This window comes from Colletotrichum destructivum, chromosome 9 (assembly GCF_034447905.1).
Source record: "Colletotrichum destructivum chromosome 9, complete sequence".
NCBI classification, from domain to species: domain Eukaryota; kingdom Fungi; phylum Ascomycota; class Sordariomycetes; order Glomerellales; family Glomerellaceae; genus Colletotrichum; species Colletotrichum destructivum.
The window spans coordinates 2,171,865-2,189,128 of record NC_085904.1 but is presented as its reverse complement, the minus strand read 5'-3'; the positions used below and the strand labels follow the sequence as shown (position 1 = coordinate 2,189,128).

At 55.7% G+C, this 17,264-nt stretch overlaps 5 protein-coding genes across 5 annotated transcripts; 2 read left to right on the top strand and 3 right to left on the bottom strand.

Moving 5' to 3' along the window:
* Nucleotides 1-2,503: 2,503 nt before the first annotated feature.
* On the bottom strand, nucleotides 2,504-3,611 carry CDEST_13783 (Putative dynein light chain Tctex-1 like, Tctex-1-like superfamily protein). The gene is made up of 4 exons (XM_062929939.1): nucleotides 3,313-3,611; nucleotides 3,197-3,235; nucleotides 3,036-3,110; nucleotides 2,504-2,974 (listed from the first exon to the last, which is right to left on the bottom strand). Exons 1-4 carry the CDS (start codon nucleotides 3,346-3,348, stop codon nucleotides 2,630-2,632), a joined length of 495 nt encoding a protein of 164 aa, XP_062785990.1. The 5' UTR covers nucleotides 3,349-3,611; the 3' UTR covers nucleotides 2,504-2,629.
* Nucleotides 3,612-3,910: 299 nt separating this feature from the next.
* On the top strand, nucleotides 3,911-5,395 carry CDEST_13782 (uncharacterized protein). Its single transcript, XM_062929938.1, has 2 exons — nucleotides 3,911-4,525; nucleotides 4,672-5,395. Exons 1-2 carry the CDS (start codon nucleotides 4,492-4,494, stop codon nucleotides 5,025-5,027), a joined length of 390 nt encoding a protein of 129 aa, XP_062785989.1. The 5' UTR covers nucleotides 3,911-4,491; the 3' UTR covers nucleotides 5,028-5,395.
* CDEST_13781 (uncharacterized protein) lies at nucleotides 5,039-6,516 on the bottom strand. Its single transcript, XM_062929937.1, has one exon. The coding sequence runs from the start codon at nucleotides 6,240-6,242 to the stop codon at nucleotides 5,574-5,576; it is 669 nt and encodes a 222-aa protein (XP_062785988.1). The 5' UTR covers nucleotides 6,243-6,516; the 3' UTR covers nucleotides 5,039-5,573.
* Nucleotides 6,517-10,670: 4,154 nt separating this feature from the next.
* On the top strand, nucleotides 10,671-13,455 carry CDEST_13780 (uncharacterized protein). Its single transcript, XM_062929936.1, has one exon. The coding sequence runs from the start codon at nucleotides 10,887-10,889 to the stop codon at nucleotides 12,846-12,848; it is 1,962 nt and encodes a 653-aa protein (XP_062785987.1). The 5' UTR covers nucleotides 10,671-10,886; the 3' UTR covers nucleotides 12,849-13,455.
* Nucleotides 13,456-14,193: 738 nt separating this feature from the next.
* Nucleotides 14,194-15,998, bottom strand: CDEST_13779 (uncharacterized protein). The gene is made up of 2 exons (XM_062929935.1): nucleotides 15,047-15,998; nucleotides 14,194-14,970 (listed from the first exon to the last, which is right to left on the bottom strand). The coding sequence occupies exons 1-2, from the start codon at nucleotides 15,158-15,160 to the stop codon at nucleotides 14,581-14,583; spliced, it is 504 nt and encodes a 167-aa protein (XP_062785986.1). The 5' UTR covers nucleotides 15,161-15,998; the 3' UTR covers nucleotides 14,194-14,580.
* Nucleotides 15,999-17,264: the final 1,266 nt, after the last annotated feature.

Genomic DNA, 17,264 nt, shown 5'->3' with positions numbered 1-17,264 from the left:
GAGCCACCTGCGCGCATCGAAGCACGGGATCAACGCCAACCACCAAGGCTATCTTGACGAAGCTCACCTTCAACACAACTATCAACGGCGACCTACGTGCCCAATCACGTACAAGAGACGGCCTCCAAATGCAACGCTGCCCCAAAGCCGTCATCCTTGGTTTGATTTCTCTCTGCGTCTTCTAAGTTCTCTTTCAACTGAGCAGCAACTCCGCCAGTTGTATCTACCGATCCACATGTCATCACTCAACCATTCAGAGCTCCCATGGCACAGCAATCAGTTGAGAATGATAAACCCCATAAACCACCGGGACATAATCATGAATCGGGCCAAGATTTAGATCACATCTCCTCAGGCCTGTGCGGGGCCACCGCCGCAACACACCGACATGCTTCACCGGGAGAAATGGTCCCATGACCACAGACAGCTGGCCCAGTGAAGCTGTCGCCGTTGCACGGCATTCGTACGTATCAAATCCAGGACGTCGCTGCGCAACGCCTGCCTGCCTGCCTGCCTGCCTCCCATACGTCTTCCTGCAGCACCTTAAGAATCGGGTCCTCGATGCGGGCGGCAGCAAAAGAGCCAGGCCGTCAGGAAACAGGGCAACCTGCCTCTTCCAAGCGATCGACATCGTCATGCTGCTGCACCTCCCGCAGATGTCACCCAGGATTTGTGGGGGGGGGGGGGGGGGGGGCCGAAAGAGCGGTGGCGAACTCTTCCTCGAAGCTTTGGGCGACGAACTACAGAGTCACAGAGTCGTCTCGGTACACACAGAGTCTACGGCCGTCTCGCCGGCAATCCACTTTCCCAACTACCCCATGACCGCTCGAGAAGTCCCAATGTAATCTACCTGATAACGTATCTCGAGGCAGGCAGCCCCTCCAAACAGGGCTTCGTTCTACGGATACACATTGCTGTATCATCGACTTTTTAGCGTGTACCTCGAAATACGAGTGTGAAATGAAACCGCCCAATACCACCGGACGACCACAGTCGAGACGTCACCCGATTCGTTGGTCTGATCTGATTTGGCGCGTCCCTCAAAGCTCCTCCAACGCACACCGATCAGGCCAGCCGAACGGTTGGTGGTATTGCGTTGTGTGTATGTGTGAGGCGCAATGCTCCCATGGCCCGACCCGGCTGTCCCGGCCGAAGATTCCGGCAAAGCTCGGTATCACCTACTCGCCGTGACACGGTACTCTGACAGCATGTCGCAAAGACGAGGAGCCTTCAACGGGGAAGGTTGGAAAAAACCACAACACAAATTGATTGTTTTCATAACCCATGCAAGATCAGAAAAAAAAACCTTTTCTTCGAACAGGTGTCATTTAGACTTCTACACTTTCTTCGGAGGTAACACCCACATAACCTAGGTCTCTGGCGCCCGGTTCACGTCGTCCTCGCCGGGGAGGGTGTACGACGCTGCGTCCTCCGAGGGCTGTCCGTCCCAACACTCGGCCGTCCCTCTGGCTTCGTACCGCAGAGGAATGCGACCGTGAACCTTTCTCCTTTGGCCCTTTTGACTTGCGTTCCTGTCTTTGTAACAACGGGCGCTGCGCGCTGCGATCGCAACGGGGCGAGGAGCCAAGGGGACAAAAGGAAGATCGCTCAAAGTTGCCCCCCCTCCCCTCCCTTTGGCAGACTGAGCGATGCCAGATGCATCATGCAAAGATCGTCAGGGTCCAGCGTTTCCTTTCTTCGGGGAAGGCCGGGGACGGCTGAGGGGTGCGGGGCCGGGACAGTTAAACGTCGCCACCATGTATGTCATCAGATGGAACACCGTGTTTCCGCTGTTCCCTCCCGGGCTAATGGCGAAGTCCGTGGGTTCATGAGCGGCATTCCTTTTGTTGGATGCTGAAAGTTGAATTTCGATATCCGAGGCGGTTGTGATGGAGGGTGACGCTTATTCAGGTCAAGGATGGGCTTTCCTTCTTTTGTTACAACGGTGATGAGCCTTAAACACAGCGGCTAATGACTAAACAGGGGCTCCAAAGCACGCAGACCACCGCCGTATCTACTCGGTGACCTTCGACTTTAGCACGGTATTGCCATGTCCTGCGTCGTACACAGGGTGAGTGGAGGATAACGGATGCATAACGACGATATTTCCCCGCCGCAAGGATGATGCTGCCTTGAGTCGCGCGATGCATGTTGTACCACCTGACAACGACCCCACAGAAGACAAATAAACAATCGTTTGCAGACCGTCACAGGGGGATGGGAGAAAAGTCTGAACATGTTCATGATATAGCATTGTTGTTCTCATCAAAACTCCGGCTATTTTGGTTTGGGGGACAACGCAACTCAAAGGCAAATAATGAACCTACACAATCCTTTCGCCATAGATGTCTAACCCCAAAATCGAGACCGAAGTGGGTTTCCTCCTTGTCGGCTTGTCGCCGTTTTCCGATGTACACACTATACCGTGGCTGCAAGGTCTCCGTCATTATACCCTATACTGGGCGTTCCCTACACCGACGCAGTCGGCGCAGAACCTCAGTCCATCCGCGTGGAAGGTTTCGGCGAGCCGTTGACGGAGGACAGAGGGGCACGAATGGCAAACCTCTGCATGCTGGTTTGATGGTTCCCCTTTCCCGCCTGTGACGTGCGAATCTCGCTCCACCGGCTTCTAGATGGCGACCCAGATGAGCATGATAACGACGTCCATGCCCTTGCCCTCACCACCGTCGTACTTGTAGGACCACATGCCGTCCTTCTTCTCATCCCAGTATGCACCGGTGGCGGAGTGCATGCCGCGACGGCCAACGTGGGGCTTGCCATCGGTGGCAGTCGCGGGGTCGGCGCTCGTGGAGACAGAAGGCTCCTCCGTGGAGGCTGAAGTTCCCTTAGACTTGTTGAGGGAAGAGGTAGGAACCAGGTGCTGGACGATGGTGGAGTTGCAAGCGAACTTGTAGGAGGGAGCAGAGCCGCCTTGGGGCGTTGACTCAGAAATGACCGCCTTCAGAACGGAGGACTGTTCGGGTCGAGATAGTTAGTCCGTTGAACTCTGTAGCCGCCATGGGCAGAGAACGTACGATGATCTGTGAGTTCCATGCCTCGGTCTTAGCGTGGTCGTAGAACTCGGCGGAGCCAATTGCTGATTGACATGCCTGGCAGGAGGTGACGTGTTAGTCGGCGCTGCTACTGAGGGTATTGCTGCAACATCGTTTGCGAAGCCGCATGGTGAGGACCTTACGTCAGTAGCAATCTGCTTTAGGCGGTTGAAGGCCACAGGCTGTGGGATAAAAGTCAATGAATGCACCACAATTAAAACAATATAGAACCAATATTAGCGCGGGGCAAGTGACGTACGGGAGTGGCCGTTGTGGGAGCAGCAGCGGCGGACATTGTGATTGTTGTTGCTGTTGTTGTTGTTGTATTTGGTTAAGGGGAGAGTAGGTAAACGTCAAGAGTTTGGTGCTGGCAATGGACGCTTGATATTCGTACAATCGTGTGGGAAGGTCGCGGAGAAAAGGAAACGTGGGTGTGTCAAATGTGGTGGTGTGAAAATCTTGGTGGTGTGTTTACTGGTGAGGAGTGACGGTGGTGTTGACAGATTGAGGCAAGACAAGAGAGATGAGGCTCCTCCACAAAACGTTGCCGGTGTTGTGATGTGAGCCGGATTTGGCCGCCTCGCGTCGCACCACTGGCCGCCGGTTGAGCCAGGTGCGCGGGGCAACGAGATCACGTGGATCTTTTTTCAGATCTTCAGCGAAGCCTTGGATTAGTCAGGTTCGCTCAGAGCTCTTGTGGCTTGAGCGCAAAGACAGTCATCCTCCAATCACGACGCGATTGAATGGCACGTGTACTTTCCCGTGAGCTTGACCAGGGGAGTGACATGGGTTGCTGCTGTGGCTGGTGAAGAGCTCTGGCCGTGCTTGCCTAGCGTCACAAGTTTCTTCTGCGATGGAGCTTTTTCGCTGTCGGCTACTGAGGGGCTGGCGGCCGCATCGTCTGTTAGTGTAGGGTCGAACAAGCTTTCAAGCGGGTTTTCTCGGTTACAGATTCTCGTGTCTTCCTCCTCTCTCTTTTCTCGCTCTCCGTATTCTGCTCTACCCTCCATTTTCGATAGGCGATCGAAGCGTTCAGACAAAAGCTCGTGGAAAGCGAAGCAATTGACCTCAACTCCTCGAAGCCGAATCCCTTTTGCGACAACCGTTGTAGTCGAACGCCCAGCTCAATACGAGTCCGAGCTCTCGAACAACGCTAGACAGCCTTCTGGATCCATTGTCAATCAACCTCGACCGAATTGGTTTCTGCTGGCTCTTAAAACCCCGTAACTAGATTGACTTCTAACCCGATAGACCAAGGATCCTCGACCACTGGATTCGCATCGTTATCAATTCAACTGTCATCGGCTAATCCGTCACCAACACCAAGGAACTGCCGCCTCGATAACGCTGAGTCGCGGAAAAGAGCATCGTTCATCATCGGACGGAACTTGACACCCATAATCACAATCATATAAGGGAAAGGAATCAGGTCGCCAGAATGTCTAGCCAGCCTCTCCTTCAGACCGCTCCGGGTATGTCCACCATGCTGAACTCCCTGCTCCCCTCCCCCGGTCGGTCGCCCGATCTCTGCACACATCTCAATACTTCCACAGTCCGAAGAGGCTGCAGACGATCCTTACGTAGAATGCGCAGAGGCTAACCACACCCGAATCTGCAGGCAAACGCATCGCCCTGCCCACGCGCGTCGAACCCAAGGTCTTCTTTGCCAACGAGCGCACCTTCCTCTCGTGGCTCAACTTCACCGTCATCCTCGGCGCCCTGGCCATCGGCATGCTCAACTTTGGCGACCGCCCGGCCTTCATCAGCGCCTTCCTCTTCACCGGCGTCGCCATGCTCACCATGATATACGCCCTCGCGACCTACCACTGGCGCGCCAAGTCCATCCGCGTCCGCGGTCAGGCCGGCTTTGACGACCGCTTCGGCCCTACCTTCCTAGCTATCATCTTGCTGCTGGCCGTCGTCGTCAACTTTGTTCTGCGTATAACGTACTCGTCTAAGGAGGGCAAACATTGAAGAGGCTGCTTTACGGAGACGATCCCCGCTGGGAGAGGGCAGGCAAAAGAGGCGAACGGTGAACAGCTTCCTCTGCGCGGGCTAGGGACACCACCCCCAGAGCCGCCGCCAGGAAGGTGCCAGGCAAAGGGGAAAATTGGGAAAAGTGATAAATGTGTGGGAGCAAAGTTGCCGTGTCCGATTTGGAGTTCCCTCAGTCTCGTGCGAATGGATGCAACCAGAGGCCGATGTCGAGCGTAAATGTGGAGGTGGATCAGGAAAAGCACATGTATTATGAACATGGAGTATTGGCCCCACGGAAAGAATGCATCAGCCCGTATACTAAGGCTGCCTAATTGTATAGCGAAATCAGTTTTTGTCATGTTGACTATGTTTCGTGTCATGTTGGGTATCAACCGTGAAGCCTCTCATCCCTAACGCCTTGTTGATGCAACCTGCTCCGGGTGCCACTCCCAAGTCCCGGATCTAGATGACGACGTCCGAGTCAATCTCTCTTTTGCCTCATCCTCGACCTCTCGAAGGCATTATCAGCGCCCTCCGTTGCCCCTAAGGCGCAGCCGAGCTTTTTGAGACGCCCTGAGGCTCGTTCGTCTGAGTGGTAACATCGTCCTTAGCCTTCAACTCTGGGATGGGCACGAGCGAGAGGAAGACGCTCAGCGACTTGGCTGCGCGATTGACCGGCTGAGGCAGAACCGCCCTCTCGAACCGACTCTCCATAATCTCGAAGTCGTCGTTGTCCGAGCCTGCCGCTGCCCTGCTCTCGTCAATGCCGCCTCCGCCGCCACTCAACATGGTCTCTTCCACAACCTCGGCCTTTGGCGGAAGCGCGTACATCTGGTTGTACTGATACCACCGCCCGCCCTCGTCCTCCTCCGCGACGATACGCTTGACAAGCTCCACGATGGTAATCATCTTGACGACCTCGCTCGGCCGCGCATAGAGGAGCACAACGCGCTTCCTCGGGTCGCCGTCGTCCTTGCGCAGGTGGCGCAAAAGCCAGTTCACACGCTTCTGGATCTTGGTCGAGGAGATGGTGAAGGCAGGAAGGATGTCATACTTGGAGCTCAACTCGGCGAGGAGGGTATCGTGGGTGGGCAGAGGCGTCGCCGGGCCGTTCGGGGCCGTTTTATTCTTCTTGGGGTCGGCGGACTCGGCCGATGCTGACGATTTTCTCTTGTTGCCCTTGGGCTGCTGATTCGTGGGAGTCTCAGCCATTTTCTACGTCTTTGAAGACCTTAGCTATGTCACAGCTGGTGCTGCTCAATGGATCGGGGTAGATTGTCGTGCACGGGGGTTACTTTCTGAAGCCGGGTTGAACATGCACGCTCGTAGAACTGGTACTGATGAAAATGTGCGGCGCGAATCTGCCTCTCCCCGGGATCTTGTCGCATTGAGCTCGGACCACCGACAGATCTTCGGAGCCGGCAGCCGGTCAGGGACGAAGAGCGTAATTCGGCCGTCCCACGCTCGAAACGAACTCCAATTGGAGAGTTCCTCCAACACACGCCTTCCTACCGCTATTCGCACGTGTCATTTGTAACGAGACTGGGCAGAATAGCCACGATTCAAAGCGCTCTCAGAAGTTTGCTGATTCTAGATACTATTTCTGCCATCTGCTACGATTTCTCGGCAGCGATCACGTGGTTCATCATGTGATGATCAAAGTGGTTAGTTCCATTCTTTGAAAGCACAGAGCGGGCCCTGCTCGGCCGTGAGTCGGACACGAGCTTGCTTGGCATGCTTGCAACACCGGTCCTAGACAAGCGCGCCGCGGAAGCTGGAAGGATCCACTAGACAGGCCGCCCATGCGCCGATGAATAGTGGCTTCTTGACTTCACATGTTTGGCGTGGCCTGTGCGGCAGTCCGCTCGACTCGACTCGTTCCCCAAGAACGCCATTCTTTGGTGATGCGCCGGACGTCAACGCACTGCTGTTTGCAGACGACCATAAGCCCCTTGACGGAGAACAAGGCCGACAAGGTCTTCTCAGGGTATGTGGTTGCTCTATAAAGTTGGTCGAGTGCGGAAGGGTTGCCTTGATGGAAGATTAAGAGACAACGAGAAAAGGCTTGTTGAGTACTGAATCATGGCTAAGCCGACATCTCGTCATACAGCAGCTTCAAAGAGGGCCTGCGGCGGTTCTCTCCAAGATTTTCAAGCTTCCGAAATTCGGCATGGTGGCCGAGCTGCACGGCCTGCACGACCCACACTGTAGTGTCACCAATCCGTTTCGCCCAGAGGGCGCTGCCATTCGGCGCCCGGGATGGAGCCTGGGGAAATGGCGAAGATGCCGTTCAGGGTAGGGATTCGCAACAATTAGCTGTATACTTATGTCGCTGTGAGACTGGTTGCTGAGTTGGGCAGGCTCAGCATAGTTCCCCCGCTGAGCGTTGTTGAATGGCCGTCGACAGCGAGAGGGCGATTGGCTCACATCGCTGGTTCGGGCGCAAAGGTGCGGGCACAAAGTTGGAGACGCTGGTACCTCGCTAGCAGTGTGCAGGCCTGAGACCAGAAAGGGCTAGAGAGCTGGCTAGGCACGCCGGGTGGCGTGGTGCACCCCAAGCGGCCCATCCATGTCCTTCTGCATGTCGCACCACCCACCCTCGTGCGTGCGTGGCCGGCTGCCGTCAAGGTCGCAGGGCTCTAGAAGGCGCTTGAGTTGCGAGGCCCCAGTCCCTCTCGCAGACGTTAATGCCAAACGCGTACAGTAGTGCACGAAGGGTTCGACCGCGAGGTGAAAACACATCCTGGTAGTTTGGAGGGAAAAGGAATGGAAGCAGAAGGAGTACACGGACACATGGCTTTCCCTAGTTACTCCAGGGTCCAGCCTCCATGCCATCCCAGGTCAGGTCCTCCTGCCGCGACGTCTCGGCGCGTCAGGTCGGAACTGCGGTGGAAACTGTACGAATGGTCCTGCATCGTGGTTTGTACAGATAGGTATTCGATAGTCGACGTAGTATATCTGTAGTCTGGTCCGGTTCAGCCTTCGTAGGAAGATACTAATTAGGCGCAGCTATCTAGCTCAGCCGGAATGATGAGCCATCGATACAGCCGAATGAGATATGAGGCTACTGCCAGGTACATGGAGACGGGGGCGCGGCGGCGTCTGCAACCCCGGCAGCTAAGGACACACTAGATTTGCTATTGAATGTTTGCATTCGTCAGAAGGCGAGTTCGGCGTCCTTTCCGGGCTTTGGCACGATGTGCGCCAACCGGCATGCCTGGAGCATCATCCTTGGGTTGGTCAGTAAACACAGATGGGATTGGAAGCCGACCGGAGCACTCGGGCACTTTCGGAGAGAAGTAGGCGGCGACGGGAGGAGGATGAAGACGAAGGAAGGTATCTGACAGACAGCAGCCAAACCAGCCAGTCAACAGGCGGCAGCCTGGGAGACTTTAGTGTTTTAGGTCGGAGAAGCAGGAAGGACCCGACTCGGCGGAACTGGCAGACTAAGGTTCCCAGGAGCACTCTCTTCCCCCACGCCTCTAGGTACTTTTGCTCGTGCAGCATACGCCCCAAGGTGAAAGGTAGCGCCTAGAATGGCTCACACACCACGAGCTTTCCCCGTCTTTTGCTCCTCCCTCACTACCTAGGAAACCTTAGCATGACTTGTCATGTGTATGGGCAGCGCAGGTGAATTGTGTCCGACACATGTTGAAACTCTCGCAAACAAAACACATCAGTCAGTAAAGTCAGATAGATCGGCGCAAGCGTGCCGTTCATTGCTGGACGGACGATCGTCTCTTCTCCGCGAAAGAGGTATCCTGTTTCCCTCCCTCTTCGTTCTCCATCCTCGCAACTCCATCTCGCTCGCCCCGACTCTTTGATCACCGCGAAAAAGGGGGATCCCTTTTAATCAGCATCCACAACAGCTGTGCCAGTACCTTGTCCCTTGGGCGGCGCGTCCACTGGCAGGGCTCGCTCTACGAATACACTACAGTATCAATCAATCTCGTCCCGTTCTATTTTCGGGCCGGCGATAAAACACGCAGTGCACCACCGTCCGTCCCATCGTCCCATCAGATACGGATACACGCAGGAATCCGGGTTCTGGAAGACAGTGTCAGACACAGACACAGACGACAACAGGGAGTTGGAAGGAACAGGCGTCCCATCTCCAGAGATTGTCCTAAACAGCCATTGTTATCCTCTCACGCAAGACCTCTCGGGTCCAAGTGCGCAGCCGCTGTGCTGTCTTTCTGTCCGTCCGCCATCTGGCATACATACATACCTTCTACCAACCCATCGCGACCGCCAGCCTCCTATCCCGTCTTGTCGTATCGCCCGCCTCCCCTCTTGAGTTCTGAGTCCTAGACTCCTGGCTGCTGCCCCCTGCAGTCACCTCCCTAGGCTCCTCCTTCCTTGGGTTCCCTCCGCCTTCCTTCTTCCCTGGCAGCCGGCGTGTGTCCTCTGGGTCAGACCAAACAAGCGCATTCCTTGGTCCCCTCCTTCCTCTCCCGCCACGACCAATCAACATTGCGTTTCGGAGCACCATCCTGATCCACACCACCCTCCCCTCACGGCCCCCGTTTTATGCCCCCCTTGCATTCAATACACAAATTGCCTTTTCTCACCCAAGTCAGTCAGTCGGTCAAGTCCTTCGCATCATCAATCGCCAGCAACCAAAGCACAAGCACGAGCACAGTCGCACCAGAGGCACCCACTTCAGCTTCGTTGCATCCACAATCCACAACTCGAGAATCCACATCCCCATCCATCCATCCAAGCAGCTCGCTTTCCGATTGCTCTGCTCTCTCTGCCGGTCTGCCTGCGCCGCCCGTCAACGCGTGTTCCACACCGCACCTACTGCTGCACCAACAACAATCAGCAACAAGAAACAGAGCCACAATTTGCAAGAGCCGGCGCCTGGCACGCACAACGCAGCACACATCGCCCAGTGTCCCAGTCCATCCCCGTTCTTGGTCCTCCTCGTGTCTCTCTCGCCCGCTCTCTGTCTGGCTGCTTTTGCGACCCTCCCAAGGATCCCAGGCCCACCCGCACTCGCAATCAGCACCCAGAGGCCAATTTCCCACCAAGCTCGCCCGCGTCGCCCGCCTGAGGGAAGCTTCCTGACAGCTCGACGGTTTATTCTCACTCTTCCGCTGTCATTCCCATCTCCAACAATCTATCCTCCTCACAAACAACCTCGTCCTCCCCCCAAAAACGCACCAAAATCACTCGTCCACACGACTTAGAGAGCAATTCACGGCGTCGCTCCATTTCACTTCGCTCGCCCGACTCTCTTCGCGCATTCATTTTTGCCCCGTCTTCTTGCGCCAAATCGAGGCTTTCATTAGTTCTCGGTTCTTCTGCGTCGCTGTCTTCGCTGCGCGACCCGTTGCAATCACATCCCTTTGTCGCCGACGACTCGCCTTCATCCGCTTCGGCCTCTCTCTCTCGTCTCGCTCTCTCCTGGCCTGCCTTTTGGGCCTTTGCTCAGGTTGACGCCCGGCCACATCATCGCGCGCACTCGCCCCCCTGCCACCCCTTTTTGGGCCCCATCACTCCAAGACCAACCAACGCACGCACCGCACGCCTGCCGCCTCATCTTCACCCACGCCCACAGCAGCCACAAGCTTACACCCGACCTGTCCTATCCCGGTAATCCACTGTTTACGTCAGCCCCCATCGCAACCCAACCTGGTGGCGCTTTACCATTGCACCTCAGCATTTCCGCTTCCTCCTGGCTCACGCCTATCACGTCGCAGTAGTTGCCTGGCCCGTTCGCCACTGCCACCTTGCATCCTCGCCAGGCTGTCGTTGCCTCGCGCCTGCCTCGCCTCACCGCATCTTGCATAAAGTCTCCAGGTCGCCTCTCTCGCGGCCCGTCATCTCATCGCCTCTCTTCAGACAGCGCTTATGTTCCGAATCTGGGGTTCAGAGCGGGGAAGCGAAACGACTGTCAGCCTCAGCCAACCAATGCCGTCATTCGCGCAAAAGCACCAGTTTATTCTACCGCATCCACCTGCGCCAACGGTGTCGCTGTCGAGCCAGCTTAGCCCTCAGAAAAGGCGCCTGTCCAGCATCGACGATTCACCCTCGCCAGATGCTGCACTCGCCACCAGTGAACAGCCCTTGAAGCGGGCCAAGCTGGAGAGCAGCAACCCCCCCGTCGCTGACCTGCCTTCCTGCGATGCTGCTGTAGTTACACCCGCAACTGCGACGCCTGCGCGTGCTGCTTCTCCCGCGGTCACTAACGACTTGGAAGACGCTCGCGATGCCATTCAGTACCAGTTTGGTCTGGAGATTCTGCTCAAGCATAACGAGCTGAGGCTAATCAACCAAGAGCTGGCGAAATGCCAGGTCGCTCTCGAGCAACTACGCCGCTGCCATCTCATTCCTTATCCTACCACCTGTCCCACCCCGGCGCAGATGCTGGATATCAGCAACGGGAAAGGTCCAGCTTTGCAGAACCGCCGTGGAGACTCTGTCCCTCAATGGGCTCCGCCTTTTGGAGTTGTCGATGGCCCCTACGCTCGACACTATGCCAAGTGGCTCATTCCCCATCCCAAGTTTGATGGCATGCAGCCTGAGTGGTATCCAGTACATGAGACTGCCCGTAGCAGAGGCTCAGTAGAGGGACGGACAACGAGAAACAGCATGTCTGAACTCGCCAGCGCACATAAGAACCGCCCGGCCCGGGGTCTTGGTGGCCAAAAGCTGCAGTCTCTGTCCAGTGGCTACCCTCAGCCTAAGGAGAAGGCTGGACCTTGTGTTCTGAAGCGCTCTGACGGCCAGACTGTAAAGCTTGTCTGCTTGGACTGCAACCGAGAGAACTTCAGCAGCACTCAGGGTTTCATCAACCACTGCCGAATCGCTCACAGGCGAGACTTCAAGAGCCATGAAGAGGCGGCCGTCCACTGCGGCCATCCCATTGAGGTGAACGAAGGCGGCGGCGCCACCGGAGAGGATAAGGCACCTGTTCCATCGCCCGCTATCGCGTCCGGCCTTGTTCATCCGCTCGCTCAGGCCGACATGTCCACTCAGCAGGCATATGTCGCGTTGCGGTCCAGGATCGCAGATTCCCTCAAGATGTATCGTGAAGGCAAGCTGCCTGGCGTTGCAAGCATTCCCAGCGGATGTTCAAAGGTTGAGCCGGCGAAGCCCGCCACACAGCAGCCTGAGAACTTCGTCGCTTCGGCAGACACCCCGTTCCTTTCGCGACTCATGCAGAGCAGAAAGTTCAACGGCAATCTCAATGATATTGTCAGCGATGCCAAGGAGAAGGTGCCGTTGGACGACCTCACATCACAGGGAGACGATTCGGAAGAGGCCGAGACCGGTCCCGGCAGTCCTCAGAGTACTGCCGCACCAGCTGCTCGGGTTCCCGCCACTGCCATGCGTATGCCAGCAAGAGCACCAATGTCGCCTATTGCCCTGGCATCGGCGAGACCAACCAGCAGCAAGGGCAGATCGCCCCAGACGGGCTTCGCTTCCCCGCCCATGAGCAGTCCTGACAAGGATGATGGACACAGAATGATGATGCTCCGTGACGAGGACGTCGACATGGACGCTGACCTCAGCCCGAACACCATGGTCAGTAACAATGCGCCCTCGCTGGTGAGCGATGATGGCGAGTACGACGATTCAGACGATGGGTCGTCAGAGTCAGGTGTCAGCGATCGGATGGACGCCGACTCGGTGTCTGATGTTGCTGAAATTACCCTCGATGAGGATCATGACGGACGTCCGCTCGCCCATCACCGGGAGACTAGCAGCGTCGGCTCCGGCGCCGCCATGCGTCTCAAGAAGGACGAAAACAAGCATGTCACTTTCGTTGGTCCTGTCCACGAGAGCGCAAAGCGGGCCCGAAAAGTTTAGGGTATTTTCGGTTCATTTCCAAGTCCGATGATACTCTTCAGTTTCTGCATGAAGACCTTATGCGAGGCAATTCCTCAACTTGCCGCCAACTCCCTTTGGATTCACTGTCTTCTCCGGCGAGCAAGACCCTTTTGCGCATACATACTCCCTTTAGTTGACGAAGCTTTTCTTCTCTCTCCTCTATTATTCTCTTTATTCATCCGACTCTGCGCAACAAGGGGTCAATTGGGACAGGCAAAAGCAGGCTGCGGTGACGTTCGTGGCCGGAGATGATAACGTCACTTGTTAGAGGTATGAACCGGGCGTCACGGTTGTTGGGAAGCGTCTGCCTTTTGCGTACTTTGTTTCTATTTCGTTTTTCTTCGTTTTTTGCGTGTAGACTTTATACTTGTTACAACTTCACTGCCTTGGACCAACGGCCCTCCTGGAGGTGGGAGACTGGTTCGGGAGGAACTCGATATGAGGGAGACGGTCTCCCGGTGAGGGATGCAACGCTTACGAGCCGGCTGTAGGATTCAAAGACATCCGTGTTGTATCATAGCGATTGGAGATGAAGGCTTGATGACGGAAAAAAGACGATACGAACGAGCTCACATTGAGCGACCACTATTTGCTGTCCATCGATGTACACGTGACTTGACTGCGATCTGATGTTAGCCCGGAAAAAAGAGCGCGCCTATCCATTGCTTGGTACTGGTGCTTTTGCGGTCTTGGCTGACACCCCGGAGCAGGTGCGCCCCAGCAGTCTTGATGAAGATCACCGACCAAATGGGTACTCTCCACCAACGTCAAACCGATAATACTTCCGCACATTGCGCCGAGAGTTTAGCTATGGTCCGGACACATCCCGCAGGTTTAGAGTTGATGAACAAATCCGAGCAAGGCTTGTAGTTTTTGTTATTGTTATTGTTGTTGTTCTGCCCTATCCGCTAATACTGCAGCTTCTATCCAATCTGTCCCTGACAGTGGTGATTGGCCGAAACGGAAACAAGTGAGAGGGAAGAACAAAACATGGGGGGGGGGGGGCGCGAGGTGAAGACCATTTATCGAGATGGGAAGCGCATGCAGGAGGTTCCCTGCCGCGTTGCTCAATGTTACTGGGGAGGATGCATGAGTTAGAGCGGCTTTTGCGTATGTTTCACAGCGAAAGGTACAAGGTGGAGGTTTAGTGTAGGGAACGGGCATTGGCTGTCGTGTCAAGTCCCTGGTTACTCCGATGTTTGTTTCGTTTTCTCGACTCTTTTGCTTTTATGGTGTATGTACGTCAAGCTCGTGGGGTATGGAGAGAGAGAAGTCTGGACGAGGATTGACATGGGTGACTTTTCTTTTAGAGGGTTGGGGGTTGGGGGGTTGGACCATCCATCTTTCTTGTTGTATTTTCACTTCATGAGCTTCATGAGACAGCCATGAAGTGCTTGGAATTAGGTAATTACAAAGATTAAAAAACCATGTACACGCACAGACATGTAAGGTTTTCCCTCTTTCCTGGGCCAACTCCAATGAGCCTTCGCTTTGCCCTGTTGCCTTGAAAATGCGAGGGGGGGGGGAGAAAATACACAGTCCCCATTGATCGGAAATCCCAAATATTGCTTAGCTTCGTCCGTACCGTTAACGCTAGAATGAACATGAATTCTGTCTTGAGGCATCTCTCTCCTTCTCTTTTTCTCGCAACGTAAACACCATGCGGGAGTTTCGTCTTGAAAACTGTCCTTTTTTCTTTCTTTTTTTACGCTTACAGGACAGCAGCGACGACACCAGCGACGGCGAGGAGGACGCCGCCGGTGTTGCGGGCGAGCTGGCCAACGCCCATGTTGGGGGTGCTGGTGGCGGTCGAAGAGGAGGCGGCGGTTGAGGCAGCTTCGTCGGCGGCGGTGCGCGTCGCGGCGGTGGGGGAAGCCGAGTTGGAGGCGGCGGCGTTGGTGGCGGAGCCGGTGGCGGAGGCGACGGTCTGGGTCTTGCGCTGGGCGGCGGAGCCGTGGATGGAGGCCTGCTGGCAGTAGATAGTCACCTGCTGCTGGGCGGGCACAGCGCGGGCGTCGTTGGGGCAGTTGTTGTAGCAGGTGGCCACAGCCTGGTAGGCGGCGCACTGGCAGTCGTAGTCGGTGGGGTCGCAGGCCGTGACCTGGAGCAGACAGAAACGTGTGTAAGTCAAATAGTAGTCCTTGAGAAAGGCGAAGCTAAGGGGTCTCGAGACTTACCTTGTCGGTCTCACTGTCTAAGCAGGCCGTGACGATGTTGGCGGCGTCACACTGGTCGTCCTGGGCCGCGACGACGGCGGCGAGAGCCAGAGCGAGGGGGTAGAAGAACTTCATTGCGAATGCTGGTTGGGTTGACGGGTCAAGTCGACTATTGCGTAGTGTTTTATCGAGAGCGACTGGGTAAATATGCGTGTGTGTATAGATGTATGTTGTCCAACGAGTGAAGCAGTCCTAGGACTTGTAGCGAATGGCTTGACGAACCAGAGTGTATAATTAGGTTTGTCGAGGACGGAATAAGCTGTTGGTGAACAGTGGATTGGCGGACGCTTATTAACGGGATGGAAGGGAGAGAGAAGGGAAGGGAAGTCCGGAGTGAGGCCAGGTGGACGGGGCGGGAATATTAAATAAGGAACATAACATTATTAGGGACGGAGCAATTTCATCACAAACGTTGTATCCGTATCATCCTTGAGGGGGGGCGCCTATCTGCAGACTGCTGGGGGTGAGAAGACTAGGACGAGGATGGAATCGAGGAGAGAGAGAGAGAGGACGCCTCCCCCCGGACTAGACCGAGGCGAGCCAAAACCAGTGGCGCGCCGCCGCTAGTGAATTGGATATGTGATAGGCCAGACTCTCGACCTCTGTCTTCCCTCTCCGGGTAAAGGAGCCAACAAAAGTGGAGGTGAGAGGAGGGTCGGCCACCAGGGGTGCTTGTTTTTTGAGCCAGATGCTGGACTTGGATGGAGACTGTTGAAGCCTGCTTGGAGCTTGGCTCCCCGTATAACTTGTCATTCGTGTGATGGTGGCACAGTGGGTGAGACGGAGAAAAGGGCCAAAGGAGCATTTCCTACGCCCTCAGTAGCAGCGGCAATTGAGAGTGGGTTCTCGGGAACGGGCACTGGGACATGGTGATGGCGTCAAGCCCCGTTTGGAAGTGAGAGAGAGGAGAGGAGCAAAGGAAGAGGAGAAGGAGGAGACTGTCCGTCCCTGTGACCCCGTTGTCCCAGCCAATCCCCACCCGAAAGCTTCCCACTTTTGGTTTACACAAAGCAACCCAGCTCCATCCGCAACGACGGACAGGCAACCGTTTATGTGCGAGTCTGGGTGTTTCGCACTGCGTTTCCTTAGGCTTCTTTCTTCGAGCTCCAGGAACCGCTGTTGTTCCTGGAGAATTGGAGGAATTCTTTGACGACCGAGGAATGCCTAGAAATTATTGGCAGAGGCCAGGACGGTCCAGGGCTGAGACAAATAGGTAGTGGACTCTCGAGCCGGACCTTTCCCTGTTTGGCCGAATGTCTACGTATGCAGTGATTGCTTCTCTCTGTATCGTCCCGCATCGGCCCAGTTCGTGTGCCTCCCGCCGTCTGATTCCGCCAGTGCGTTGTGCATCTGCAATGGTACGATTGTGAGGGTTCGGCAGAGGAACAAGGACGGGAACGAGGCTCGAACGACCGGCCGCGCGAACATGGGGCCCGGACCTCGAGATGAAGTCTAATCTCGTTCGGGGGTACAGGGGCCCCAGGGGAGTGGGCTCAGTGTGACGGGTTACTGATTGGACAATTCTCCTGACTCTCTGCTTCTCTCCTCGACTCATCCCTTACCCCTGGCTGCCGCAAGGAGCAAGGGGGCGTGGGAGGAGGCGTCCGAATCGCGACGGGCGGGGGTTTGCACCGAGGAAGCAAGTGCCGGTCTGTTTTTCAGGCCAAAAGTTGGCTGGTTGGAACTTGAAGGTCATGATGCCGCACAGAATGCCTGGATCGAAAATCAACGAAGGTTTGGGGCGGCACCTATCTGATCTACTACAATGTAGGCACGACAGGTCCCTGATGTCGTCTGTTGGTTGTGTGGGAGGCTTTGACCTTTGGGCTCTTGCATGAAATGGGAAGCGTGGTCTAGTGGGGGAATCGGGATGAAAGAAAAAGATGTTTGTTGTGTGTTTCGCAGTTGATAAGCGTGATCTTTTGACTGGTTGCCTTTGTTGTTTGTTTTCGCCTTGAGCTCTGGAGGGGTCCGTACGACAGTCCGTCCTTGGGCACTCGGGCCACTCGAGAGTCGTGTCCGTCCGTTGTTGCAGCTGGTCCATATGCTTATACGCAAGGTTCCCAAGCTTCATGGATATAAACATAACGCCGCAGCCGCTTTGCCGTATTCGCACATACTGCATATATTGGCTGGGGACGTCAAGCTACCCACTTTGTTCTCGCCCATCCCTTTCTCT

Coding starts and splice junctions, on each gene's coding strand:
- CDEST_13781 (XM_062929937.1), bottom strand. CDS start 6,242: ATGGCTGAGACTCCCACGAATCAGCAGCCCAAGGGCAACAAGAGAAAA.
- CDEST_13780 (XM_062929936.1), top strand. CDS start 10,887: ATGTTCCGAATCTGGGGTTCAGAGCGGGGAAGCGAAACGACTGTCAGC.
- CDEST_13783 (XM_062929939.1), bottom strand. CDS start 3,348: ATGTCCGCCGCTGCTGCTCCCACAACGGCCACTCCC. Junction 3,236..3,312: donor CTCCCACAACGGCCACTCCC/GTACGTCACTTG, acceptor TTTATCCCACAG/CCTGTGGCCTTCAACCGCCT. Junction 3,111..3,196: donor TAAAGCAGATTGCTACTGAC/GTAAGGTCCTCA, acceptor ACCTCCTGCCAG/GCATGTCAATCAGCAATTGG.
- CDEST_13779 (XM_062929935.1), bottom strand. CDS start 15,160: ATGAAGTTCTTCTACCCCCTCGCTCTGGCTCTCGCCGCCGTCGTCGCG. Junction 14,971..15,046: donor TAGACAGTGAGACCGACAAG/GTAAGTCTCGAG, acceptor TGTCTGCTCCAG/GTCACGGCCTGCGACCCCAC.
- CDEST_13782 (XM_062929938.1), top strand. CDS start 4,492: ATGTCTAGCCAGCCTCTCCTTCAGACCGCTCCGG. Junction 4,526..4,671: donor TCTCCTTCAGACCGCTCCGG/GTATGTCCACCA, acceptor CCGAATCTGCAG/GCAAACGCATCGCCCTGCCC.